The following is a 23801-nucleotide window of genomic DNA, read 5'->3' on the forward strand; positions in this document are numbered from 1 at the left end:
TCATTAGAATAAATTGCTGAACAAGCTGCACATTTGACCATTAACAAGGCTTTGAAAATTTTGCTGTGGAAGATCAATGCTGTAGACATTTACATGAGTGTCAGAATTAAAAGATGAAACTTCAAAATGTTAGGGAAGCTTCAGCCTTTTGTTTTCTCTTCTGCAAGGACTAAAAAACCCCATCCCTCCCCCCCAAAAAAAATCCCCGAAGAAAACAAAAACCTTTAAACAAAGCTGAAAGATTGTAGGCTTCTGGGACCTGTGGTTTCTTCTGGATTGTCATATTATCACCGTGTTGTGTGGAGAAGCTTCATTTAAAAAAAAATAACAATGCAATGTCTGATTCCCAGACATCAGCAGCCATAGTACTCAAATTTGGTTTTTTTGTTTGCTTTTGTTGTTTTTTCTTTGTTAAAATGCAGTATGTACAGATTTTGCAGTTCATCGTTGTTCGTCTATCTCTGTGGAACTGCTGCCATGTCTTGTGATTTGCACTGAACTTGCAAGGAACGCCTGGCTCCCCCGCCACCGATCACCCATGAAAGCAAAGCTGACACCCATGGACATGTGTGTGCTTACTGGACAGCCATCCTGCCTCTCCACTCGTCGAGCAGCTGTGTTCATGTAAACCATGGTTTTGAACAGAGAGTGTAAAGTAGGAGAAATTCCTAAGTATGACTTTTCAATTGTCCATTACTGAAGGACGTGACGTCCGTGAGGTATTCGCCATCCCTCTGTTTTCCTTAGGTATGATGCATGTTACCTACGCAGGCTCCGCTGTGCCTCTTTGAGTAAACTATCAAAATCCATGGAGTCATACTTGCTTTTAGTGGAAGCAGGATCAAAATCATCTGAGTTTGAATCTGAAACCAAAAGGATGCAAGTTTAGGTAAGAGGCAATAACCACTACTGAGTACTTACATTATTTTCTCTGTACAACAGTATGAACAAGACACCGCAGAAAAAATCCCCTTAAGGCCACAACTTTATGGGATGATAAAAGCCCAGAAATGGTCATCAGAGAAGCTTTAGGAATGGAAAGAGCTTTCTGGTAGGAAGAAGGGATTAACAAAAGCAGTACATGTCATCAGTTTTGAGGAAGAACCATATATTGCATATGGAGCAGGTGGGAAGAGTTTCTCCAAGGACTTCAGCACTGCTATGTGTAGGTCTCAAAGTAGTCCAGATAATTCTGACAGATGCTTTACCCAAAACTCCACCATAATTTTTCAGCTATTGTCTTTCATCACACTGTATCCAAGACTGACTTCTCCTGAGAAAGATAGCACGGAGATGGTTCTGAAGAAAGCATGGAAAGCACACTGCTGCTTCTGCTGGCCTTGCCTCAGGATCTTCTACAAGTCACTACACATCCCCAGATCTCTGTTTTTGCTTCCATTCTGACCTTTTGGGGTTTCCTTGTTTTAAGTGTGAGCAATTCAGCGCAGGCCTTCTGCAATGCCGTACAAGCAATCTCAGGTGGGCTCCTCTGCTCTTTACAGCATACATGATAACTCACAACAGCAATAATGGTCCAGCTCCTGTGACCTGCAATACCTGCTCCAGCTTTGCTGGTTGCTCAGATACAGATGTCAGTCTATTTCTAGCACAGAGGAGGGATTGTACATTTGTGGCCATGCAGCTCCAGTACGGCAATTACTGACACGGCTGCAAACACTGGATCTCCTTTTGGAGTCATCCCAGCTTAATACTAACTCTTCCCAGTTCCTGTGTCACAGCTCCTTTATGAGTGTGCCCTTTTCCTGCCATTTCTTGTGTTGAATTAATCAGAACTCCCCATCTACCACTATAAGACACACTGTGCATTAAATGTTCATTACAAGTTCTGTTAAGACAATATCTTCTCACAGAGGAGAGGTGTTAAAACTTCTGACTACTATTTTCAAGTGTTTTCTTTCTTCTGTACTCAACCCAAGGCTGATTAATTCTCTCTGTCCTTGTACTAGCTCATGAATTTTAAAGTTCATGTTGCCATTTCCTTATGTAGTTCTATCAGCTACTCTGCAAAATACAGGGAATGCAGTCTGAAGTACAGAAGCTCAAGCTGTCAGCAGGACAAAGTGAAAATACTCTGCTCACAGATACTCTGGGAATCCCACTTGGTATGGAGAGACCTGCCAGGGAATACTCCCAGTGATGAATAATGTTCAAGATGGTTCCCTTCAGACAACTTATTTTAAACCCCAGATTTTCTGAGATACAGAGATGACCTTGGCTTCCACTGCTGAAGATAAGCCAAATCAAGTCAAGACTCCAATATGGTTTCACTGTTTTTATCAGCCTGCATTTCAACAAATACCTTGCTACCTTTTATATTTTCAACATCAACTGTACATCTCTTCAGCAGTCAATTGCCTTTTCTTGCTTTACATTATCTGTTTAGCCACTGAAGTGAATTATAGCATATTCATTGTGAACGTGTATCATCTTTATCATTTACTCTGAAAAGACATCAATTGGTTAGAAAAAAATATATATCTGTATTCTCTTCCTGCACTGTACAAAGCTGAGGGCAGCCCATACAAGATTTCATTAGCACTGTGTTATAGGGTTATGAGAGATTCTAATGACTGTGGTCATTTATTCATAAAACCCCACAATATCTGATTAATATAGAATCAATGGCAAAATGTCCCTTGCTATGTTATGCAGAAAAGAGTATCTCTGATAACTTTAGTCTATTTATACAGGTATAATAAAGGTTTAACTTTTAATGAATACTTTACATTTTAAAAGGTAATTAAATAATATAAGCTTATAATACATTATAACATAGAGGCTGTTTTGGTAGTCTGCATGGTCTCTTTATCCATATACGTAACATCAGCATTCCTGCTGTAAGACTTCGAACATTTCCAAACATCCTTTCAAGGGGGAGCATCACATCCTGACCCAGAGTATAGGGCAGCACCATACATGTTTGCCCAGACAGGACAGGACTAGATGTGTTATGGCAGTCAGTATGCACACTTGGGACTGGTGTTATCACAGCTTACTGGAGGCTGGGGACTGGTATGCATACTGCCCTGCATCGGTGGGACAGCAAACACCAAGAGATTTGCTAAGCTCTACACAGACTGGAGCCTCTTACATCATGACTGGATGTCCCTGCAAGGACACACCTTAGAATCATAGAATAGTTACGGTTGGAAAGGACTTGGAATAGTTAGGGTTGGAAAGATCATCTAGTTCCAATCCCCCTGGCACGGGCAGGGACACCTCCCACTAAACCATGTCACTCAAGGCTCTGTTCAACCTGGCCTTTAACACCACCAGGGATGAAGCATTCACAACTTCCCTGGGCAACCCATTCCACTGCCTCAGCACCCTTACAGTAAAGCACACCTTCATGCATAGATGCCTATGCATGATTTGAGAACCACCAGCTGAGATAAGTAACCTTTGCTATACTAAGGGTCAGATGCGGTCACAAGCCTTTCTAGCTTTCAAACCTGAAAAACTATGAATTGTGGTTAAGGATGGTCTTTGGCAAGTTCTACACATCTAAAGCACAACTCATGGCAAAGTTGAGAATCATAACAAATTTTTTGAGGTGAGGCATCTACTTCGTTCTCTGCTTATTGCTCACATAAATAAATCAGGTATTAGGACCAAGCAGTCATAGCATAGCAGTGAATAATAAAGCATGCAGGAGATTTCTGTGGTGCTATTATTTCAATATGGAAATGTATTATTGAATATTGAGCACTTATTTTTTATAATGATGGAAATGGACTTTAAAATAATTTTTCACAGTCTGAAATAGCTGAAAGAAATTGGATCATATTAGAACTCAGATTAGCAGACTTTTAAACTTCTTGCAGCAAGTGGAAACCATTACCCCTCATCATTTAAATAATATAAGCAACAAACAAATAAGCAAACCCTAAATTCTCCTGAGTTGCATGGTTCCAGTTATGCACTTTAATTCACATAGGGCAAAAATACCTACCTAGGTCTGCATAGTTAGACTTGCAAAATTGCTTGCGTCCACAGAAGTACAGCTCAAAGTCAGGTTCATCTGACCTGCGTAAAGTGTATCCATTTTCAAGAGCAGCAAAGGCGTCACAAGTATAGCGGTAGGTGATGAAACCATAGCTGTCTCTGCAATTGAAAAATACAGCTGTGAACAAAAGCTGAAAAGAGTTAACACACATTAGTGTAACCCCTTCCTGAAAGCAAGAAAATGTAGGAGATCCAGCAGTGGAAATGCCAGAAGTACTGCATCCATTTATCAGCATGATTGTCCTGTCATGCAGCTAAATACTTATTTCTGGGACAGGAAATCTCAACTAGCAAGATTAATAAATAAGGATGAAAGAAAATAAATAAGGTTTTGAACTCAGCATGTCGCCTGTCACAGCACTTATAGTGGTAACTCCCATACCAGTAATCTTACTGCCGTAATTTTTTTACATATGGCTGCTTCCAAAGAAGAAGCAATCTCAAAAGTTCTTACCCATCATCCCGCAAATTTACTGTGCACTCCTCAATTTCACCAAAAACTTCAAACCGGTCCCTCAGTTCTGTTCTGGTTGTGTCAGGTCTGATTTTACCCAGATAAATAACACGACGTTCCTCCTGTTGAGAAACAGCAACAGGAAAGGCATATTTTTAAAAGATATGTAAGAGATGAACCTATACATATATGCATGCAAACACATGGATGTGCAGAGGATGCACAATTACAGCAGTAGTCTCTTGTAGAAGACCCAGTGGATCTTGCTAGTAAGTGAAACAGTTCTCTCGTGGAAAGCATTGAAGGTGTTTAAATGACGGTACATTTATCAGGTGGTGTGCTCCTGGAAGGTTTCACTGTTTGCTGCCACCGTTCTGCTACACACTGACAGACAGCTCCCTTGGTATCCTACTGCACCTTCTTCCTTTCTACCTCCCCTCCAAGACTGTGAACTCTTCCAAACCAGGAGCTTGCTTTCTCTTCCAATCTATACAATACTGGGCAAACCTTAGTTGTGGAGTAGTATAAAGTAACACATTAATTGGATAAATGTGCCATAGACACAACAAAATGTATAACAAACATGACATTATAAACTCAGATGACTCAATAGCTGATTCATCATCAGCTGTTCCACCATAATCCATACCTTAATATAGAGGGAAAACTGTTGGGGTTACAGATTTCTTTTATTAAAATAAATATTTGGGAGGGGGGGGGGAGGGAATGCAGGATAATAAATTATATCCTGTGGTCATCATTACCTTTTGGTTTCTTCAGAAAAACAACCTGACTGAAGTCTCTGATTTTTATAGCCTAGGGTGCCATTTGCATGTTCCTTTGACACTTGGAGGAAAGCATCAAAGATACATTTAAAACAATGGAGTCCATCCTTGTCTCTAAATTGGAGAGACATCAATTTGAAAGGTGGACCACTCGGTGGATAAAGAACTGGATGGATGGCCGCACACAAGGAGTTGTGGTCAATGGTTCAGTATCTGGCTGGAGACCAGTAACAAGTGGTGTCCCTCAGGGATCAGTGTTGGGACCGGTCTTGTTCAACATCTTTGTCACTGACATGGACAGTGGGATTGAGTGCGCCCTCAAGCAAGTTTGCCGATGACACCAAGCTGTGTGGTTCTGTTGATATGCTGGAGGGAAGGAATGCCATTCAGAGGGAGCTTGCACACTTGTGAGGTGGGCTGATGCCAACCTCATGAAGTTTAACCATGACAAGTGCAAGGTCCTACACCTGGGTCAGAGCAATCCCAGGCACAGATACAGGTTGGGCAAAAAGGAAATTCAGAGCAGCTCTGCAGAAAAGGACTTGGGGGTGTTGGTCAATGAGAAAATGAACATGAGCCGGCTTCAGTGTGCGCTTACAGCCCAGAAAGCCAACCGTATCCTGGGCTGCATCAAAAGGAGTGTGACCAGCAGTTCCAAGGAAGTGAACCTGCCCCTCTACTCTGCTCTTGTGAGACCTCACTTGGAGTATTGTGTGCAGTTCTGGTGTCCTCAACATAAAAAGGACATGGAGCTGTTGGAACAAGTCCAGAGGAGGGCCATGAGGATGATCAGGGGACTGGAGCACCTCCTGTATGAAGACAGCCTGAGAAAGTTGGGGCTGTTCAGCCTGGAGAAGAGAAGGCTGCGTGGAGACCTCAGAGCAGCCTTCCAGTATCTGAAGGGGGCCTACAGGGATGCTGGTGAGGGTATATTCATTAGGGACTGTAGTGACAGGACAAGGGGTAATGGATTGAAACTTAAACAGGAGAGGTTTAGATTGGATATAAGGAAGAAATTCTTTGCTATTAGGGTGGTGAGGTACTGGAATGGGTTGCCCAGGGAGGTAGTGAATGCTCCATCCCTGGCAGTGTTCAAGGCCAGGTTGGACAGAGCCTTGGGTGACATGGTTTAGTGTGAGGTGTCCCTGGCCATGTCCGGGGGGTTGGAACTAGATGATCTTAAGGTCCTTTCGAACCCTAACTATTCTATGATTCGATGATTCTATCTTTCCTTCCTGAGTGGAAATGCTCAGCAGAGTAACAGAAGGACTAGGAAACCCCATGAAAAAGGCACTTCATTAATTTCTGGACTAACAGTTTGCTGAGGGTAGAACTATTTAGTGAGCTGCAAGCAAATCAAGGCAAAAAAAAGAACTTCAAAACGCTGACCTTAAGGTAATTAGGGCAAAGAACCACCAGATACACATGGCTTGGGTGCTCAGCCTTCCTGTCTCAGATTGCCTCTGGCCTGAAGATCTCTGGCACTACTGGCCCTACTGCTCATCCCTTACACGCCCGCACATTTGTCCCATAAATTGAACCACCACCACCACCACCACCACATTCTCAGCTGGTGTAAATCTGTCAGTCAGTAGAGCAATGTCAGTTTAAACCATCAGCTTTGGCACCTGAGACTTCTACAGAATGTAGGTGCTGGATGCCAAAGGAGCTATACTGACTGCTGAGAATTCATTACTATCATAACCTGGAGGTGCCTAAAGGCTAATGGTACCTCAACTGAGTGATGCAAAAGGCTCTAGAGACCTAAATATAGCCTTGCATTTTTGCTCAGAAACACCCTAGCCTGAAGAGACAGGTAGCTGATAGTGTTACAATTCAGATATAGCATGAAATGTATCTTTTCCATGAGTCCCCACAGAGGCATAAGGCAGGAGTCATTCTTGGACCACCAACAACAGGATTGAGATCAGGCCAAAACACTTTTCAAACAGAAATGATCCTGATGCCTCTTCTCTACTTGTTTGAGAACTCATTTGAGATAAAGGGACCATCAGAACTTTTAGTTTTGGGGGCCCAGAATCTGGTGTCCCTGTTGCCAGGAGAGCACCCTGCTTCCAGGAACTGTTTAACCAAAACAAGTAAACAATTCTTGCTGCAGAAAGCTGAAACCAATATATCTGCCTCCCAACAGAAGCTTCTTCTCACTAGCATGCTCAGTCAACTATTTTCGCTGGCTCTTTTCCTGGTGTCACAAATCTCAGGGGCTTGGAACCGGTTAATCTAAGCTCCTTAGAAATCAAAGTGAGTTTAAAGATTCAGAAAACAGAGATCCAAGAATCAAATACTCCTACTCAAAAAGCCTTACCCACTAAGGTATTGCACAAGAAGTGATCAGTGGAACCACCTGGGTCCCTTATAGCTTCCTGGTCAGTCCAGTGGGAGTCCCTGACTGCTCTACCAAATTATGTTCATGCTCTCCTTAATGGGATGAGGTAAGTATTTCATTGAGACGTTTGAAACTACTGTTGCTTTTGATTACATAAGGAACCAAGGTGACTGCCTTGGTAGTCTTCTGTAACCCTTTTGTGACAGACACTTTCTTGTTTAAATCTTACGCCTTCCAGAGTGCATTGTCCAAAAGCTGCCCTTGTCCTCTATCAAAGCACTGCAGTTTGGAGAAGCTAGCATGGCTAAACGAAGGACAAATGTGCTCCAGGGTGGCCAGAAATTTAGGGTAGAGGGGTACTTTACAGACAGTTGCTGCTTTTTATTTCTGTCTCTACTGTGCTCCAGTCCAGAGCGCTGACCTTCCTGACTGAGGAGTCTGGGTGGCGCTTCTGCGAACTAAACACTGTAGAGTGCAAGCAACAGAAATCTGCATTTATTCCATTCTCCCCACTGTAATTCTGCTTACTCTCAGTATGGTTGGGTGCCATAAACTTCAAAACCAGGAAAATCTGCATATGCACAGTAATTACTTTTTCAGACGGTTTTACCAAATCAAGGATTTAACCGCACTGAAACACTTGATAAGAAACAATTCCATTGATACTTGCTATTGAACCTAAATGACTGACCAGATGGAGCAGAACATAACACAGCAGACTGTCTAATATACTTTAGCTGAGATAATACATCTCAACTGAAAAAACATAATGTTTCACTCACTGACATGGAGATTGTTATATTACAGTGTGATGGAAATAACTATTGCACACTCTTCCATAAGTCTGTGCATGGCTGCACAATTTTTCCTTCTTCTATCCCTCTAATAACCTTTATATCTCTAATATCCCTTTAAGACAACTGTAATAAAACAAAACTGAACCATTAAAAAAAGCATGTTAAACTATCATTAAGGGAATAAGTTAAACCTGCAAAATTGAGGGAATTCAAATTTAAAGCAGAAAAGCACCATATGTCCTCCAGTGACATATCCTTCTTCCCCACATGAGAATATGTGTTCAAGTATTTTTTTAAGGAGAGTGCCATATTATAAGATACTGGAGAACACAGTATTCATACAGTATTGTCTTTGTCTTGTTTAACTTTGGTTTATTTAAAGCAACTATGAAAAATGTATTTGTATTCACAGAGACACCTGCCTTTTATTCTCATTAATAATAAGTACTATACAAGCTTAACAAGATTACAACATACTTCAAAATGTTAAAGACCTTTATTTTATAATAAGTTACATGCAGAAGTCCATATGTGCATATTAAGTATGCTTTTTATTGCACTTGTTAGAGGAGATGATCTATGACTTCAAAACCTAGAGAATGACACAGAAAAGCTTCTGTTTTCAATTTAATGTGGGAAGAGGAAACCTGCAGGAAAATCCAGAAGATATCATTCATTTTTCCCTTGCAAAAGGGCAGATGATTTTTTTTGCATCATAAGCTTTAAGTGCAGTTCATTGCTTTGCCATCTAAAAAAATGAGGAAAGAGTCCAACAAACTCCCTTTGTTTTAGAATGATACAGAATAGTTAGGGTTGGAAAGGGCCTTAAGATCATCTAGTTCCAACCCCCTTGCCATGGGCAGGGACATGCTGCACTAAACCATGTCACCCAAGACTCCATCCAACCTAGCCTTGAACACTGCCAGAGATGAAGCATTCACAACTTCCCTGGGCAACCCACTCCAGTGCCTCACCACCCTAACAGTAAAGAACTTCTTCCTTATATCTTACCTAAACTTCCCCTGTTTAAGTTTTAACCCATTACCCCTTGCCCTATCACTACAGTCCCTAATGAAGAATCCCTCACCAGCACCCTTGGAGGCCCCTTTCAGATACCGGAAGGCTGCTATGAGGACTCCACGCAGCCTTCTCCAGGCTGAACAGCCCCTCCTCATTCTTATTTCACAAGGAACTAAAGCACAAACCACTACAGATGTATTAGTCTTTGCATGGTTTTTGTACTAGGCTTCTTCACCCAATGCTTGTTTGCTTTGCCTGCTCATGGTGCTGTTAAGCAGGGTCCGTGGGCACTGAAGGCAGCCAGTGCAGGGGTAACACTGCATAGTGCTGACATTCCCATTTTCCCTACCACTTTTTGTCTGCACTTCTGTGGTGCACACTTAGCTCTCCAAGAGCTAGGTAATGCTTTATGTGAAGGTGAGAGAAGAAATCCTAGGGCATTTTAAAGTAATGGTCTGCCTATGATTCTATGATTCAATCATTCTATGTGCTTGCCAAAGGCGCTGCTGCTTCCTCTAGCACCATGCCTGTGTTAACTTCCATACCAAGTGAATTCTCTCTTCCAGTAGAAAGCCATGAAGACTTGTAATCTCAGAACTGAATGCCAGATGCCATTTTGAAAATGCAGTGGGAATGGCTGGACAGAGTTTACAAGATATAAATGCTATGGATGTAAAAAGCCATTAAACCTTAAGATTCTGACATAACATGAAAAATTTTCTTTAGATTCTGTATTAGAGAGTAAGTCTGACCTGTGGGCCAGTATGGATGGCAAAAGAATTGTGAAACTGGGAAAAAAAGAAAATGTTGCACAAAATTGCCAAATGCTGCTGTGAGGCTCACTGAGGACTGAAACTGTTCAGCCTCACTCCACTGTGGCTGCTAGAAAAACAATGATGGACCAGTAAACCTCAAGATTTAGGTAATTGTCTGATACATTTTCAGCAACTCATACAGAAAAGTTAGAGTGCGTGGGATCAAGATGAGCAACAACAGGAAAATCCAAACTAAATATACAACGTACATTGGATGCTTCATTAGTGGAAATGCACTCCATTATAGGCTGACTGGTTTTAGACTTTAGAGAAGCCAAGCACTCATTTATGAAACCACCTTTCTCCTGCCTTCCTGTTTTAGAGCTATTTATTTTCTTTGAAATCATGTGTGTCTTTCTGATGCAGTGGCCTCACAGTGCATTTATCTTCTTCGGTCTGCAAGCTCCCTGGGACAGGGACTCTTGATACTTGTCTCATGAAGGCTGTCAGCATTTAGAAATGAAAAGTAGTAATGTTAACAGTAATTTTCTACTCAGGTATAAAAGCTGATTTGGTTTTATTTCCTGGCAGCAGCCAGTGCACACAGTAAATGAGGTGCAGGGAGGATGTGGCTGTAAGTCAGTATCATGGCCAGAGTGGCCTTGTAGCAGAGATACAGAACATGAGGCTGCCCATCAGACCGATTAACCTCCCAAGCCCTGGTGTACCATGTCAGTACAAGCTGGTGGGTTCAGAACTGAAATGTGCTATGTGTATTTCTGACTCCATGTCTTGGAAAATACTTGCTGCATGGTCTAATGAGCTGCTGGAGTAAAAGCCAGCAGAACTCAGAAATTTCCTGGGGTGTACCAGAAGAAAACTGGGGTCTTCAGTCTTGGGTGGGGGCTGAATCTGTTTCTACAAAGCCCTAAGCAGACTGTTCTATCCTGCAGTTCCTCAAGTTTCACGACAAATGTGTCTCCACTGTGATCTGGTTAGCACTATCAGGTTATGTCAGTCTTGGCGGCAGACCATCCTTATGTTTAATGACGACCCATTGTAAAACAAAATAGGGACCCAGCGAAATAAATCAACTCAAGATCAAACTAAACTATTCTAACATTTCCTCAGCAAAGGCATCACAATCAGAAGTATAAATAAATGAAGGAATGACAAAAATATTTTTCTTACTCTCTAACTGGAAAATAACTTGTGAGCCCAGCCTGTATTTTTCAAGCATGATTATTGCTCAAAATCAAGAACCCAATCCACAAAAAAAGGCACCAAATCTCCAGTAACTGGAGAGGGGTTAAAGAAGAAAAGGAAGAGCAGAAGAATATCACAGCACTTTTTGAAGTCAAGCCACCTGTACACAGCTGTAAGCCTAGGTAGGAATTCAGGAATCCGCACAGGGAAATGCTAGCCCAGGTTTCTAGCTGATCTGAAGCTACTGCAGCAAAGGTGGTGTGTGAAGGGGCAGGTGTTTAAACATATCTCTGCTACATAGTATGAACACAGGCTTCTAAAACAAGCCTCCTCAGCATTCTGCCTATGTCTTCACATCTGCCAAAATACCAGCTGTCTGCACAATCAGAGGGCATTGCTTCACATATGGCTTTGACAGATTAAAATATGAGATTTTTCTTCTCATTTCTTTTCCCTAGGTTTCCCATTCTTGCTGTCACACAGAGACTAATTCCTAGGTATTGAGCCAATAATACCTGGCAGCTTTTAGCTCAGTCATAATTTCTGTTCCCTTTCCACTGTGCATCCTTTCTACAACTAATTCCTGAGATCATAGCACAGTGCTTCTCATGAAGAAAAGCCACCTGCCCTGTGTAACACTGAAGGCATTAGTAGTGCCTGATCTTGGGCCACCTTTTTAACAGCATCTGTAGGTACGTGGCCTTGAGCCAGTTCTGTCAGCGTGAGAATGGGCTAGAAAGAAAGTAAAAAATTCCCCAATGCAGAGAGCAAAGGAATCTCAATTTATGGGACTGTAGAAAGAGTTCAAGGAAAAAGAGAGGAGATTCTTGTACCATAAATGACCATAATGAGTTATGGAGGACCATAAATGAGTTCTTCCCTCAAGAAAGGAGTAACACAGATGAGACCCATAAGCCAAAAGGAGTACAAAAAGTAGCAGAGAATGTTATAGAAATAATACAGGTTTTATCACTGACTTCATGGGATCAGGGCTTTCCTTTCTTCTCTGTCCCCTAACCCCTACTTATTTGCACAGGGGATAAACTGGCATGATTCAATACAGATTTTTACAGTAAAAGTGCTCACAGACTTTGGATGAAGGAGTTAACAGGATTTCATCTACATCTCCTGCAGCTCTTTCACAGGTGACTGGATTTTAATTTTTTGCCATGTTCTGTTTATTTATATTTATTTTTTTTAGTTCTGATTTATTTATACTTATTAATAAATAATCCCATTAATGAAGTTAATTATAAGAACAATGCTCACTTCAGAAATAAAGTAAATTCAACCTTGGTTCTGAAATATCTAACTTTTAACAAAGGAAGTTATGATGCAGCATATCTGCAGCTTCTTAAGTTTCTTTTCTTCCCTTTTACTTTTTCTCTTGATTAGCTACTTGCCAAGTATTTGTATATTTTCAAATAGAACAGATTTTCTGCCTCCTCAGGAGGGTTCATGTTTATTTATACCAGTAAGGTGCAGTAATTGAGAAGTAGCAAGATACATCCAGGACAGAGGTCTACTTGAATTTCTAATTTGTGTTAGATCCAAGCGAGAACAGCCAGTGTAAGTTACGATTGCTAGAAGGTAGTGTACATCTTTAAACAGATGGAAGCCAGATATTTTAAAATAAATGGCAACAATCGACTTAAATATAGCCCTGTCTGAAGCCAAGCAAAATAATTCCATTGCCTTCACTGAGTTTCAAATCAGTACAGCAGAGCATGTTATAGCTCTAAATCTCATGCTTTACAAAATATACCTATCAGCCACACTTTGTAGATAGGGCACCTGAAGCAGAGAAAAGTGAAATGATTTGATGAAGCTCAGTAAGAACAACAGTAGCAGAGAACAAAAAAAAAACCCAACACAAAATAAAGGTATCTATTGCCTTCCAGAACTTCTTACTGCTGTAGACTACATCAGTCTCCATCAATCCCTACATACTCCCAGGTCTGTAGGTGTAAGTATTAGGAGAAACGCTGATAAGTGTGTGACAAATCACCTTTTACTACATAGTCCACTAAAGGCACTGGAAAAAAGACCTATTCATTTTGGTGAGCCCTGGACATAATACTAAGGCAAAATCTGGAAACAAAGATCAAGTGTCCCAGTCTGCACCAGTTCATGAGATAGCCGGAGCATAGCCAGAACAGCAGTGAAGATACAACAAAATAGACAGAGCAGGACAGACAACAAAGAGGAAAATGTTAAGATGAGACACAAAATGGCCTCAGCAAATACAAGATAAGTCCAGATTTACATTTATCAAAACCATCACACAGTTTCCAATGGGGCAAAAGCCATTTGTCCATTTACTAGCCGTTCTTCTGCCCTACTGCTACAACAGCCCAGAGAGTTGCGCACTCCCACATGGGTATTTCCTTTGCCTTAGGTATTTCAGTTGTTTCACACATGACTTTGATGAACAAAATAATTAAATAATATGTATTCATTATGAAAGGGCCAGTGTTAATGACATTTTAAAATCGCATCATGTCTTCAGACTATTTATTTTTCTAAAAATAACTTACAAATTAACCGAGACATTGACAGGGGAAAAAAAAGTTAAACTCATGCCTTTGGATCCCAGTTTCACATTCTGCTGTCTGCACCCTTCATACAGACAGCTACAGCTACTATGAAAGTCCAGCAACCGGTATGCAAGCTGACTCCTTACACTGCTTATGCAAAAAAACCCCAGAAATACAGAAAATAAATGTTGGTTAGTGGCACTCTGGTAGGTGATATATATAATATAAAATGGAGGTTCACTGATAGATCTGTATAGGAAATTGGGTCACTTTTCATTGTCTGTTGCTTAACATGAAACCTCTTTCTAGTAAGCCTTTGGTATCTGTTGACAGATTAAAACTTGGAGAATTGCAATTTACAGAACCTGAAAAAAATAGTATTTTAGCACCAAAACACAAATTGTTATCAAGACATGTATTTGCATAAATTTCAAAATACTCAGAAATACAGAAGATTTTTGCATTATTTTTCTTTTATAAAAAAGAAAACAAAATATGAGCTCTATCTTTAGAAATCTGTGAAAAGAAACAGAAATCTATTTCAAAATGAAAGTTATCTTCAGAGTGCTTACAATTGCTTTCTGCCTCTGTCTCTCCCTTTGTTTGGCCCTTTCAGATTCCCGTTTTTCATACTCTTTTCGGTATTCTTCCCTCTTCAGCCTTTCATGCTGATATTCCTCATAGCTGTCATATCTAGGAAACACAACTTAGTCATTAAATCAAGCACCTGCATTTGTGAATGCAAAATTAGTAATACAATTTCTGGAATGCTTCATTATCTCTTGAGAACCAGCTGCAGAGCAAACCAAATGCTGGCAAGATGCACTACCTGGGTCTGCGACTGTATGGTGATCTGGATCGCGATCTTGCACGTAAGGGAGAACTTCTGTATGCTCCGTGTCTACAGTGGCTGGACTCATAATAGCAACAAGATCTGCAGGAAGAAACAAATTCACCTCTCTCATTCAGTTTGAACCTATTGACACCATTTTCTATCTCTTCTCCACTTACAATTTCTTCTAAGCTACCAGTGAGACTTTCCAGTGACAGTTTGCAATCGCCTAGTCAACTAAGAGGCCTCTGGTGATTTACACACACACACACACACACATGCACACACCTGCCCTTCTGTAATGTTCCTTATTAAGGCTAACACAGAGCAGAGTGTCAGCCACTGTCAGCTTCATCTGACTGCAGCCAGATTGGCACCGGGCAGCTCACAGATAATGGAAAAGGTTAGTTGTGTACATCTCTCCCCAATTGCTCTGCTGCTGACCTGACTGGCTCCACTCAGAAAGTGTAAACTTGGCAAATTTAAAGGATAATGGCAACAAGTGTTTCTGTAGCAACCCTATAACCTTCAGAGTTAATCAGCTTAGGAGCAATAGAACAAGTTGCACTGGATTAAGTGGTTTCCTGTTTTTTTTTTCTTTCTTTCCTTCAAGTTACTTTATGTTTTTTGCTGTTTTCCTTTGTATTAACTATGATGATGATACACGAATTTGCTGTACCATACCTTGAAGAGGATCTACTACAGGGCGACCTTGATCTCGACCGGGAATATGGAGAACGGGAACAAGACCTGCGTTGAGGAAAGGACCTTGATCTAGAGCGTGTCCTTTGGGACCTTTGAGAAAATAAGGATTTGGGTGGAGACACTGAATCTCTGCATGGAGAGTTAAATGAAGAGCAAGAAGGCGAAACATCAAATAATGAATAGGCTTGTGTCCCATCCCAAGGGTAGCATAGTTTATCACTTTCATCTTCACTGTCATCCAAGAGACCATCCATTGCTAGTCCTGAATTTATAAACATAGGTAGTTTGGAGAATTGTTCATTACTGTAATCACTGTCCCTTAGTTCTCTGGTCTTATCTGCTTCTTCATCAAAAACAGCTTGGCTGGGATGACCAAAATGCTTATTCAGTTCAGCCCGAATTTCCTGGTCTTGGAGCTGTTTTCTGTTATTACCATGGGATCCCTGCTTACTTGTCTGTAAAGTCTCTTTCTTGAAATACTGGTCTTGTTCTAAAGAACAACAAATCTGACACTGCCACCCAGGTGAAGAATCCTTAAATTCTAGTTGTCTGGAGTCCTGAAGTTCCTGGGATATTTTAATGTGTATTTCCGATTTTGAATTCACTGATTGACAGTAGTCATGGTCACCAAACAGCCGCAAACTGGGCCGTTTTGTCTTTCTCTCCTCATGTCCACTGGACAATACCGTAGTCTTGCTAAGCTGTGCGTACAGCTCAGACTGTTCTGGACCCTTCTTGATTGGGTTATTTCCTTGAGAACTGGAAGACTCACTATAGCGGGGCTTTTTTGAAGGTGGTACACCAGTCTTGCATGATGACTTCGGCTTAGGTGAAGTCCTAAAAGGATTATCCTGGTTGGCTTTATGAGGAGGGGTCGTAGGTGGAGTTAGGCCTAAGGGGGAAAAAATGAGGAACAGAATATTTTTAAACACACTTGCAATATTTACAAAGGCGGCTATGTGCTTCTCTAAAACATACGATACAATGCAAGACCCGTTCTATGTCACTTTAACACTGCTAATACTGAGAATAAAGATGTGAAACACCAAAGGTATGGTAACAACAATAGCAACAGAAGTAATGCATTGCCGTTAATCTTCAGCATCATTTCTGTCCCTCCCCTGCCTCCATGACATCCACCTCACTCTCTGTAGAGTCTGATAGAAAAGATCAAGGGATAAAAACCAAAAGACTTTTTTTTTTCTTGTTAAAAAAAAAATCAAAAAGATTTTGATATAAAAATCAAAAGCCAAAAGACTGGCACCGTCAAAAACCTAAAGAAATTAGCAGACAAAAACCTGAATAAAAGCAAGTCTGGGAAAAATGAGTGCTACCAAAGGCACCTCAATAGGACACAGATCTTGAAAGCAAGGAAGTACAGCAACTCCACAACTCAACTGCAATGACTCTTTGTTTCTACAGTTCATTAACTTAGTAAACCATTGCTAATGTATGTATAATACATTCTTGTAAGCATAACTAATACATTTTGCCTGAAATGTGGTTCTGCAACTGAAACCCAAGTGAACAATAGGACAACTGCAACTGTAATGAATCACTGCATTTAGAACTAAATATTAGTGAGAGCCAGGAAGTAGGGAGTCAAAATTAAACAGATAAGTATTCAAAGGCTAAAGATACCACTAACTGCCAGGATTGTTCACATAATTGTATGTTCACATAATTGTAAAAGATTGTATCACTAAGGTAAGACAAAATGCCAGAAAGGACCATTGCAGTAAAACCTGGGAATGAACATAGCATCTTGCAATTATTTTTATAAGGGTATAATATAACTCTCAGTATTTTCTCTAGAAACCATAGAATTTCTTCAGACTTTACAAGAGGATAACCCGGGATACCAGGGCAGAGTAACACCAAACAGCAGACATTTTCCAGGAAATATTTACTTTTCAGGAAGGTACTTAGTATGCTATGTTTGAAAAATTTGCTTCTGTCCAATTGATCCTATTGCAACTTAGAAGCATATATGCTTAAAATTTAACAAATTAGACTGAGATTAGGAAGTTCTAGAAAATCTAGACCATCCTTAACCACTCCAGAGGCTAATGCTGCCATAGATTTCTTTGTCTAGCCCAAGCAATAAGCTTTCATTAGCAAGAATAAAAAGAGAGGGCAGGCACATTACAGGAAATGTGTATTTCAAACATGGCTATAGAATTTTGTTTTGTACTGCAACAGAGCTCAGGAGATAAATGCAAATGGAACATGGTTTATAGTGTTTTGGTGTAAAGAAGGAAAAGTGTCCATCAATGCATAGTGCTCCCTAAGGAGCATAAATTGAGAATGGGAGTCCCATTGCATTAGCTGCAATGAATTTGTTCCAGAAAAGAAGAAAGAAGTACCAAAGCATGAATACTTGATGTGAAAGAGAGGCTTGATTTTGACTGAATGCTTGGAAAAAATAGTTATGAGCCTAATGCCACAAAAAGTCAGGGAAACTAAGGCAACGATAATGACACCTAAAACTCTAGCTACGTCAGATTTTAAGAGCGAAAAAGTTTTGTGCAAAGTCATCACTGTTAAACTATTTCCTTTAACTTGGGTCCTCAATTTTTTCTTCCTTCACAAAAATCCAGCTTGAGTTAGCAGTGTGTATTTCACACCTTACCCACCTCCTCACTAACAAGTATTTTTGACTACCAAGTGAATTCTGGGTAAAACGAATAATCCTGTTCAAAATTCCTTCATAGTAATTTTCAAGTTAAAGTTTCGAGCTCAGATTCAACAAGGATTTGAGTAAGCAGGCTGTTTTTTAGATAAAAAATTTAGAACTGTCACTTTTATTCATGAAATTATACAGCCCCTGAGAAGCAGCTCTGGAGCCCATTACTGATTTTTTGGATGTAATTTTAGAGAGAATGAAGCAAAAATACAACCACTCCACAGTGAACATACATATTTAAGAATTTCAGGCAAAGAAACCCCAGAGATAATCCAATATTTAAGATAAAATATTGTTTCCATTTTCACTTCTTTAAAGCTAGCTCCAGCAGGAAGCAAGCTAAACACAGAGTACAACTATTTCCAGAAGCCTGACAAGGACTCCAACAATCTTTAGAGCAGGAGAAAAAAAGCCCTACCAAAAAAAAGCCCTCACAAAAGTACAGACTGAGCTAAATTTACTGGCTCTTCTCTTGCTGGCAGAACTTTGCTGGAGACAGCCTAAGAAAGGGCTTCCTCGTTGCATTTTGGCTTTTTTCCTGGTTTTCAGCAGAAGCAGGAAGTACACAGGCAAGTAGGAATAGATGAAACTTGGAAAATGTTCATTTAACTTTTGAACAGACCTCCATCACGGGATGAAGGAGGGAGTGAAGCTTTGAGTTCATGTCAACATTATAGAGTCTACAGAGCTCAGCATGCCCCATGACCAATCTCCAAATTATGAACTTTGAGAAAACCAGTGGGCTGCACACTTGATCATCTTTACACTAATTCCTGGTAATCTCCACTGAGGACCGTGATCCCACATCAATAGCATTACAATACTCTATCACCATTGGATTATTTCACACGTGCCACTTTCACTGCCAATGTGTACATTTTAGCGTTGACAGTACAAGGTATATTCTGTGCTCTCTCTTGAACTTAGCAGGTTTTGACAGATTTATGGAAGGACAGATGGCCATTACGGGCTGAAGGCTGACAAGAGGCAGTTCAGAGCATTGTTAACACACTTGCACAAACTCTCAGCAGCACAGCGCTGTGCAGAATGTAATTCAGACTATAGCTTTTTTATTGCTGCCTATTTTCTTTTGTCAAAAGAGCCTGCTGTGCACAGCAACAAATGGCTGCCATTACCCAGAATGTAATGGGTGTCAGACAAATCACGTAACACAAACAATCAAGAGTATGTAGGTCATATTTCAACAGAGCACAACCTTAGCAATATTTATGATTACTGCATTGAAATGTGCTCTATAATAAACAAGTACCTCTACATCACTCACACTTATGTACTTCTGCACAGCAAATCTGTTAGAAGTGGTACATACTTTACAATCACCCCCCTTAAACAGTCTTTTTTCTTTTTAAAGTAAAAGGCAAGTATTTTTTCATGACATGCTATAAAACCATTTTCTTTGTAGGGACTTTTCTTTAATTGAATGGCTTTGGTAAATGGTACGTTTGCACTCTGCCTTGCTCTGTCTACATACTATGAACTCACTCGGTGATCTTGCGCTTGAAAACAGTGTACATCAATTTGGCAGCACTGCTGCTGAAACAGCACCGTCCTTCCCGAGCCTGTGCAACAAAAGGTGTTTGCCTGTGCGCCGACTCTGCAACCTTAGCCAGGAGACTTCTTTCAAGTCTCTGGGAGAGTGAAATGCTTTTCATATATTCCAAAACTCCACAAAAAAAACCCCAAAACTTTAGTAACTCATTTAGCTCCAACAGAAATTATGGGAGTGCTTTTGCATAAAAATGTGACATCTTGACTTTTTAGGAATGATTTGCAATGCTGTTTTACATAGCCATGGATCTTTCTAAAACTCTACTGTACCTTTTGGCATTTAAATGTTAGATGACATTTGTTGTGCTTTGAGGGGGCTGAGAATTAGTGTCCTTTGGAGAACACAGACCTGGAACCCTTCTACATGTGCTTTGAGCTTTTCAGAGGCATGGAAAATGAATTCTTTTATACACTAGAAGTCTGAAAATGGATTGTCAAGGCAAACATTATTTAAGGTCACTTAAAACACTGAGCACAAGATAACAGCTCAATTCAGTAAAAGAATCAGAAGTGCTTTTGTTTGGCACAAGACTACAAAAGCCAGAAAAAAATGTAATTAAATAGCCATCATATAATAAAAACCTACATTGCTTGTTGAGTATTTAGTTTAATCCTGTTGTCAGTGCTCCAGAGAATAAACACAGATGCCTCAAAATATCAAATAATTTACTAGATTTTATTCCCTCTGTACTACTCTCAGCATCTCACATCTCATTTTATCAGAAAACATTCTGAGGTCAAGCAAGTTTTTATATTATAGACTTTAAGTATTTGTTCATACAACTAAGAGATAACTCAGATCTAGAAGTGGGCAAATAACAGGGTATAAGTATCCTCAAGGATGCTTATGAATTTGAAATCGTTATTCAAGTTGATTGTGTTCATAAAGCCTTTTCTGTCACCATTTTTGAGAAATAAAAGTTTGCATGCAAGGAAGACCAGTGAGGAGTTTATGTGCTGGTAAATCACAGGGATCTGTGTGCAAGTAAGACTTTTCACCAGGTCACCTGTTGCAGATAAGAGGGTGGAAATAGCCTTCCACCTACTGATTGAGCCTTAAGCTTGTGATCTCACTTCATCTTACGTGATGGCTTCAAGTATTTAGGAACGAAGGTGTAGAAAGACACTGGGAGAACAGAGAAATAAATTTCAAACATACAGGAGCCATACCATCTAACTTCTGGCATTCAGAAGTTCAGCAGGAAGTCTAAGACAGTCACTGAGAACGCCTCAATTACCAGCATTAACACAGCCACCTCCAGAGGGTGAGTCATCCTCCTAGTCCCTGTGCCTGCAGGTGCCCCCTCAACCTGACTGGTAACAAAGGGGAAAGAAGTATTCCAGTGACACAGAAACATCCCACGTTCCTGGAAGACATTACACAGGTTCAAGCCCACAGCATCTTAGCAAGGCACTGGCAATGCAGCTAGCCATGGAAATAAAGGGAGAATGACCTCTTGCAATCCTCTTACTCCAAATGAGACCTGCCTTACACAGAAATTTCATCCACTGCATTATGATCCCCTAGAGCTCCTTCCATACTGTGATGCTCTGATCCATTTTCCTTTGAATAGCACTAGAAATCAGCTGTAGGAGTTGGGATTGTAGACAGCAATGGACTTAATCCTCCATCATAGGCCACTTACTTAAAGTGTATTCAAAGAATTCTTATGTATGGCTTGAAAACAATTTACAAAAATATTTGTTTCTTGTAATTTGACAAATAAATGTTTTGACAGGTTTAGGGAGGACAAAGTTACATTCAGAACTACTAACAAATCAATTGTAAGGCAAGATATAGCATCATCAAGAGAATGGTTTCAGTTTGACTTTAGATACATGAATCCAAAATGTGTGTGTGACGAAGATTGATGGCTCATGTGGGAAATGCTTTTATTTATTTCTTTTTCTACTCTATAGTTAATTCATCAGTGAGGGAACCAATGTTTTTTTTCAGGAAAGAGATCAAGGGAGCTGCTATTTATATTAAAATACTTTGTGCTTCGATAGTGCAAGCAGCACTCCTAATGGTCTTTTCAATTCAGCAGTAAGATCAAGGCAACTCCTATTTAAATTATAATAAATAGTGCTTGTACAGTGTAAGCTGCCCTATATAAGGACAATGAGCAATGCGGTTATCTGGATATAATTTGGAGTTGCCAGGGTCTCACTAAGGAACTCCAAGGTGTTATTAATCACTACTGCCACTATTTTTTCCATTCTTTTTTTGTTGTTGTTAGGGCTTTTTTGTTTGTTTTTTTTTTGTGTGTGTGTGGGGGGGGGGGGGGTTTGTTTTTTGTTTTAAACTGAAGTAGGTCTCAGTTCTGCCATGATTTACTCACATACACTCTGACTTCTTCAGTACCCAAGGTTGTTTCTGTTATGGACTTGTCTGCTTCCAACAAAAGCAGACTCATGACACAAGACACTACTGCAACACAAATGAGTTTAAAAGTTAAGACATGCACCAGTACCCATATTTTTAGAGATTTATATACATATATGAGTATAAAAATAAAATCTTTGTATCTGTGAAGGCAGAGATGAATACAGCTACCAAGTCATTAAGTACCATACCCTGAAACTTCCTCACTAGGCATTGCAAAGGCCAGAGCAAGTGCAACATGAAGTCCAAGAGCCACCGTCATGTGGCTCTGCTTGATAACAATGCCCCAGCTCCAGCTGGGGCAGACATGCTGCATCAACACTTACCCTTCCTGATTATCATCAGTTTATTTTCTAGCTAGACTTTATTTACTTCTAGAAGGGAAAAAACATCAAATTGTACTTTTATAGCACGACATTCCTGTTCTTCCATTAGTCCAGTTGTGCTGTTTTACAGCTTCTGGTGCATTTTTAATGTGTTAATTCTCTAAAACAACCACAGAGCTGTTCTGTTTCCTCCTCTGTGCACAGCTGATAAAGCAGAATGAATTTGGTAATACCATGACCATTCATGTTGCCATTATGGAGGCAATACTAGAGGACTACCCAGGAGTCAGACCGACTCCCACTTTCTGTCTAGTCAGCTGATGGGAACAGCAGGCTGCTGACTTTCTGGCTGGGAGAAAACACTGCTCCCTTCAGCAATTTCAACGGCTGCTTGTACCAGTCTGCTGTAGTCACCTCATCTGCCCCTTTCAGTTGGCAGCACTAAGCACTGACTTACCAGTGTGCTTACAAATGGGCACCCTCGTGCAGATTTGCTCTCCATTAATGATAAAAGAGGTTTCTCCGTGCTTCAGACCTGCTGGCACTGAATGGGATTATCCTGCTGCATACAGTGAATTTTGCCGTGCTTCTGTTGGATTTGTGAAAAGAAGGTGTGTTGCAAGGATGCTTCCTTTTGCCACGAGAGGAATGATTAAGACTGCAGTTTTTCAGGACATAGCAGAGGGCAGTGTGCATGTTTTAATGCTGAGCTAGTAAAGTATTTTCTGAAAAAGTGAAATGACAACTGTATGGAGCTGAAAGCTCAAAGTACATACACAAATCTAGTGCTCGGGCCTGCTCTTGCGTAAAGCTGCCACTGAATTTAGAGGCACCAAGCTGATTTACGGTACCTGAAGACGTATTTTGCAATGCCTCCCAAAATGCTAGAGATCACATAATTTACAATCCACTGTTATCCTGGGAGAAACATGTGCCAACTACATCTCTTATTTTTCAGTGTTACACAACTGAGGAAGAAAATAGTCTGGGCAATAGATCAGGTGGATCTCAACATGTGCTCTTGTGCTCAGTTCTGGACACTTCAGGGAAATGGAAGAAAAACAGAGTTCAGAGGAAAGCAGTAAAAAGGATCCGAGTCTGAAAGAATTGGCTTTAGTGGAAAGAAGAGCTGCTGAATTAAATGAGCGCAATGGGTGATGCATGAACTAAACCAGAACACAATAAAAAAAATCTACAAATCTTCAAAAGGTACAAACACCACGGATCTGAAAGGAGGAGGAGGATAAAGAGGGATTGTGTGAAGCTAAAGGAAGAAATAAAGAGAAAGCAAGAGTATAAAATGAATACCAATTTAAAAAAATTACCTCTAAGCTATGGAATAGTTTTTTAGTGGTAGAGGAGAAAGCTGT

The 23801-nt window shown here is 40.3% G+C and overlaps 1 protein-coding gene across 1 annotated transcript in view; it reads right to left on the reverse strand.

The window, feature by feature from the left end:
* Positions 1-691: 691 nt before the first annotated feature.
* PPARGC1A (PPARG coactivator 1 alpha) overlaps positions 692-23801 on the reverse strand; it is a 63609-nt gene continuing 40499 nt past the window's right edge. The window contains exons 8-13 of the mRNA XM_005148455.3: positions 15444-16356; positions 14757-14861; positions 14500-14620; positions 4481-4602; positions 3974-4125; positions 692-863 (exon numbers count right to left, since the gene is read on the reverse strand). Coding sequence (XP_005148512.1) covers positions 760-863; positions 3974-4125; positions 4481-4602; positions 14500-14620; positions 14757-14861; positions 15444-16356 — 1517 coding nt within the window. The 3' untranslated portion in view covers positions 692-759. The remainder of the gene's footprint in view (positions 864-3973; positions 4126-4480; positions 4603-14499; positions 14621-14756; positions 14862-15443; positions 16357-23801) is intronic.

This window comes from Melopsittacus undulatus, chromosome 7, assembly GCF_012275295.1.
Source record: "Melopsittacus undulatus isolate bMelUnd1 chromosome 7, bMelUnd1.mat.Z, whole genome shotgun sequence".
Classification (NCBI taxonomy): domain Eukaryota; kingdom Metazoa; phylum Chordata; class Aves; order Psittaciformes; family Psittaculidae; genus Melopsittacus; species Melopsittacus undulatus.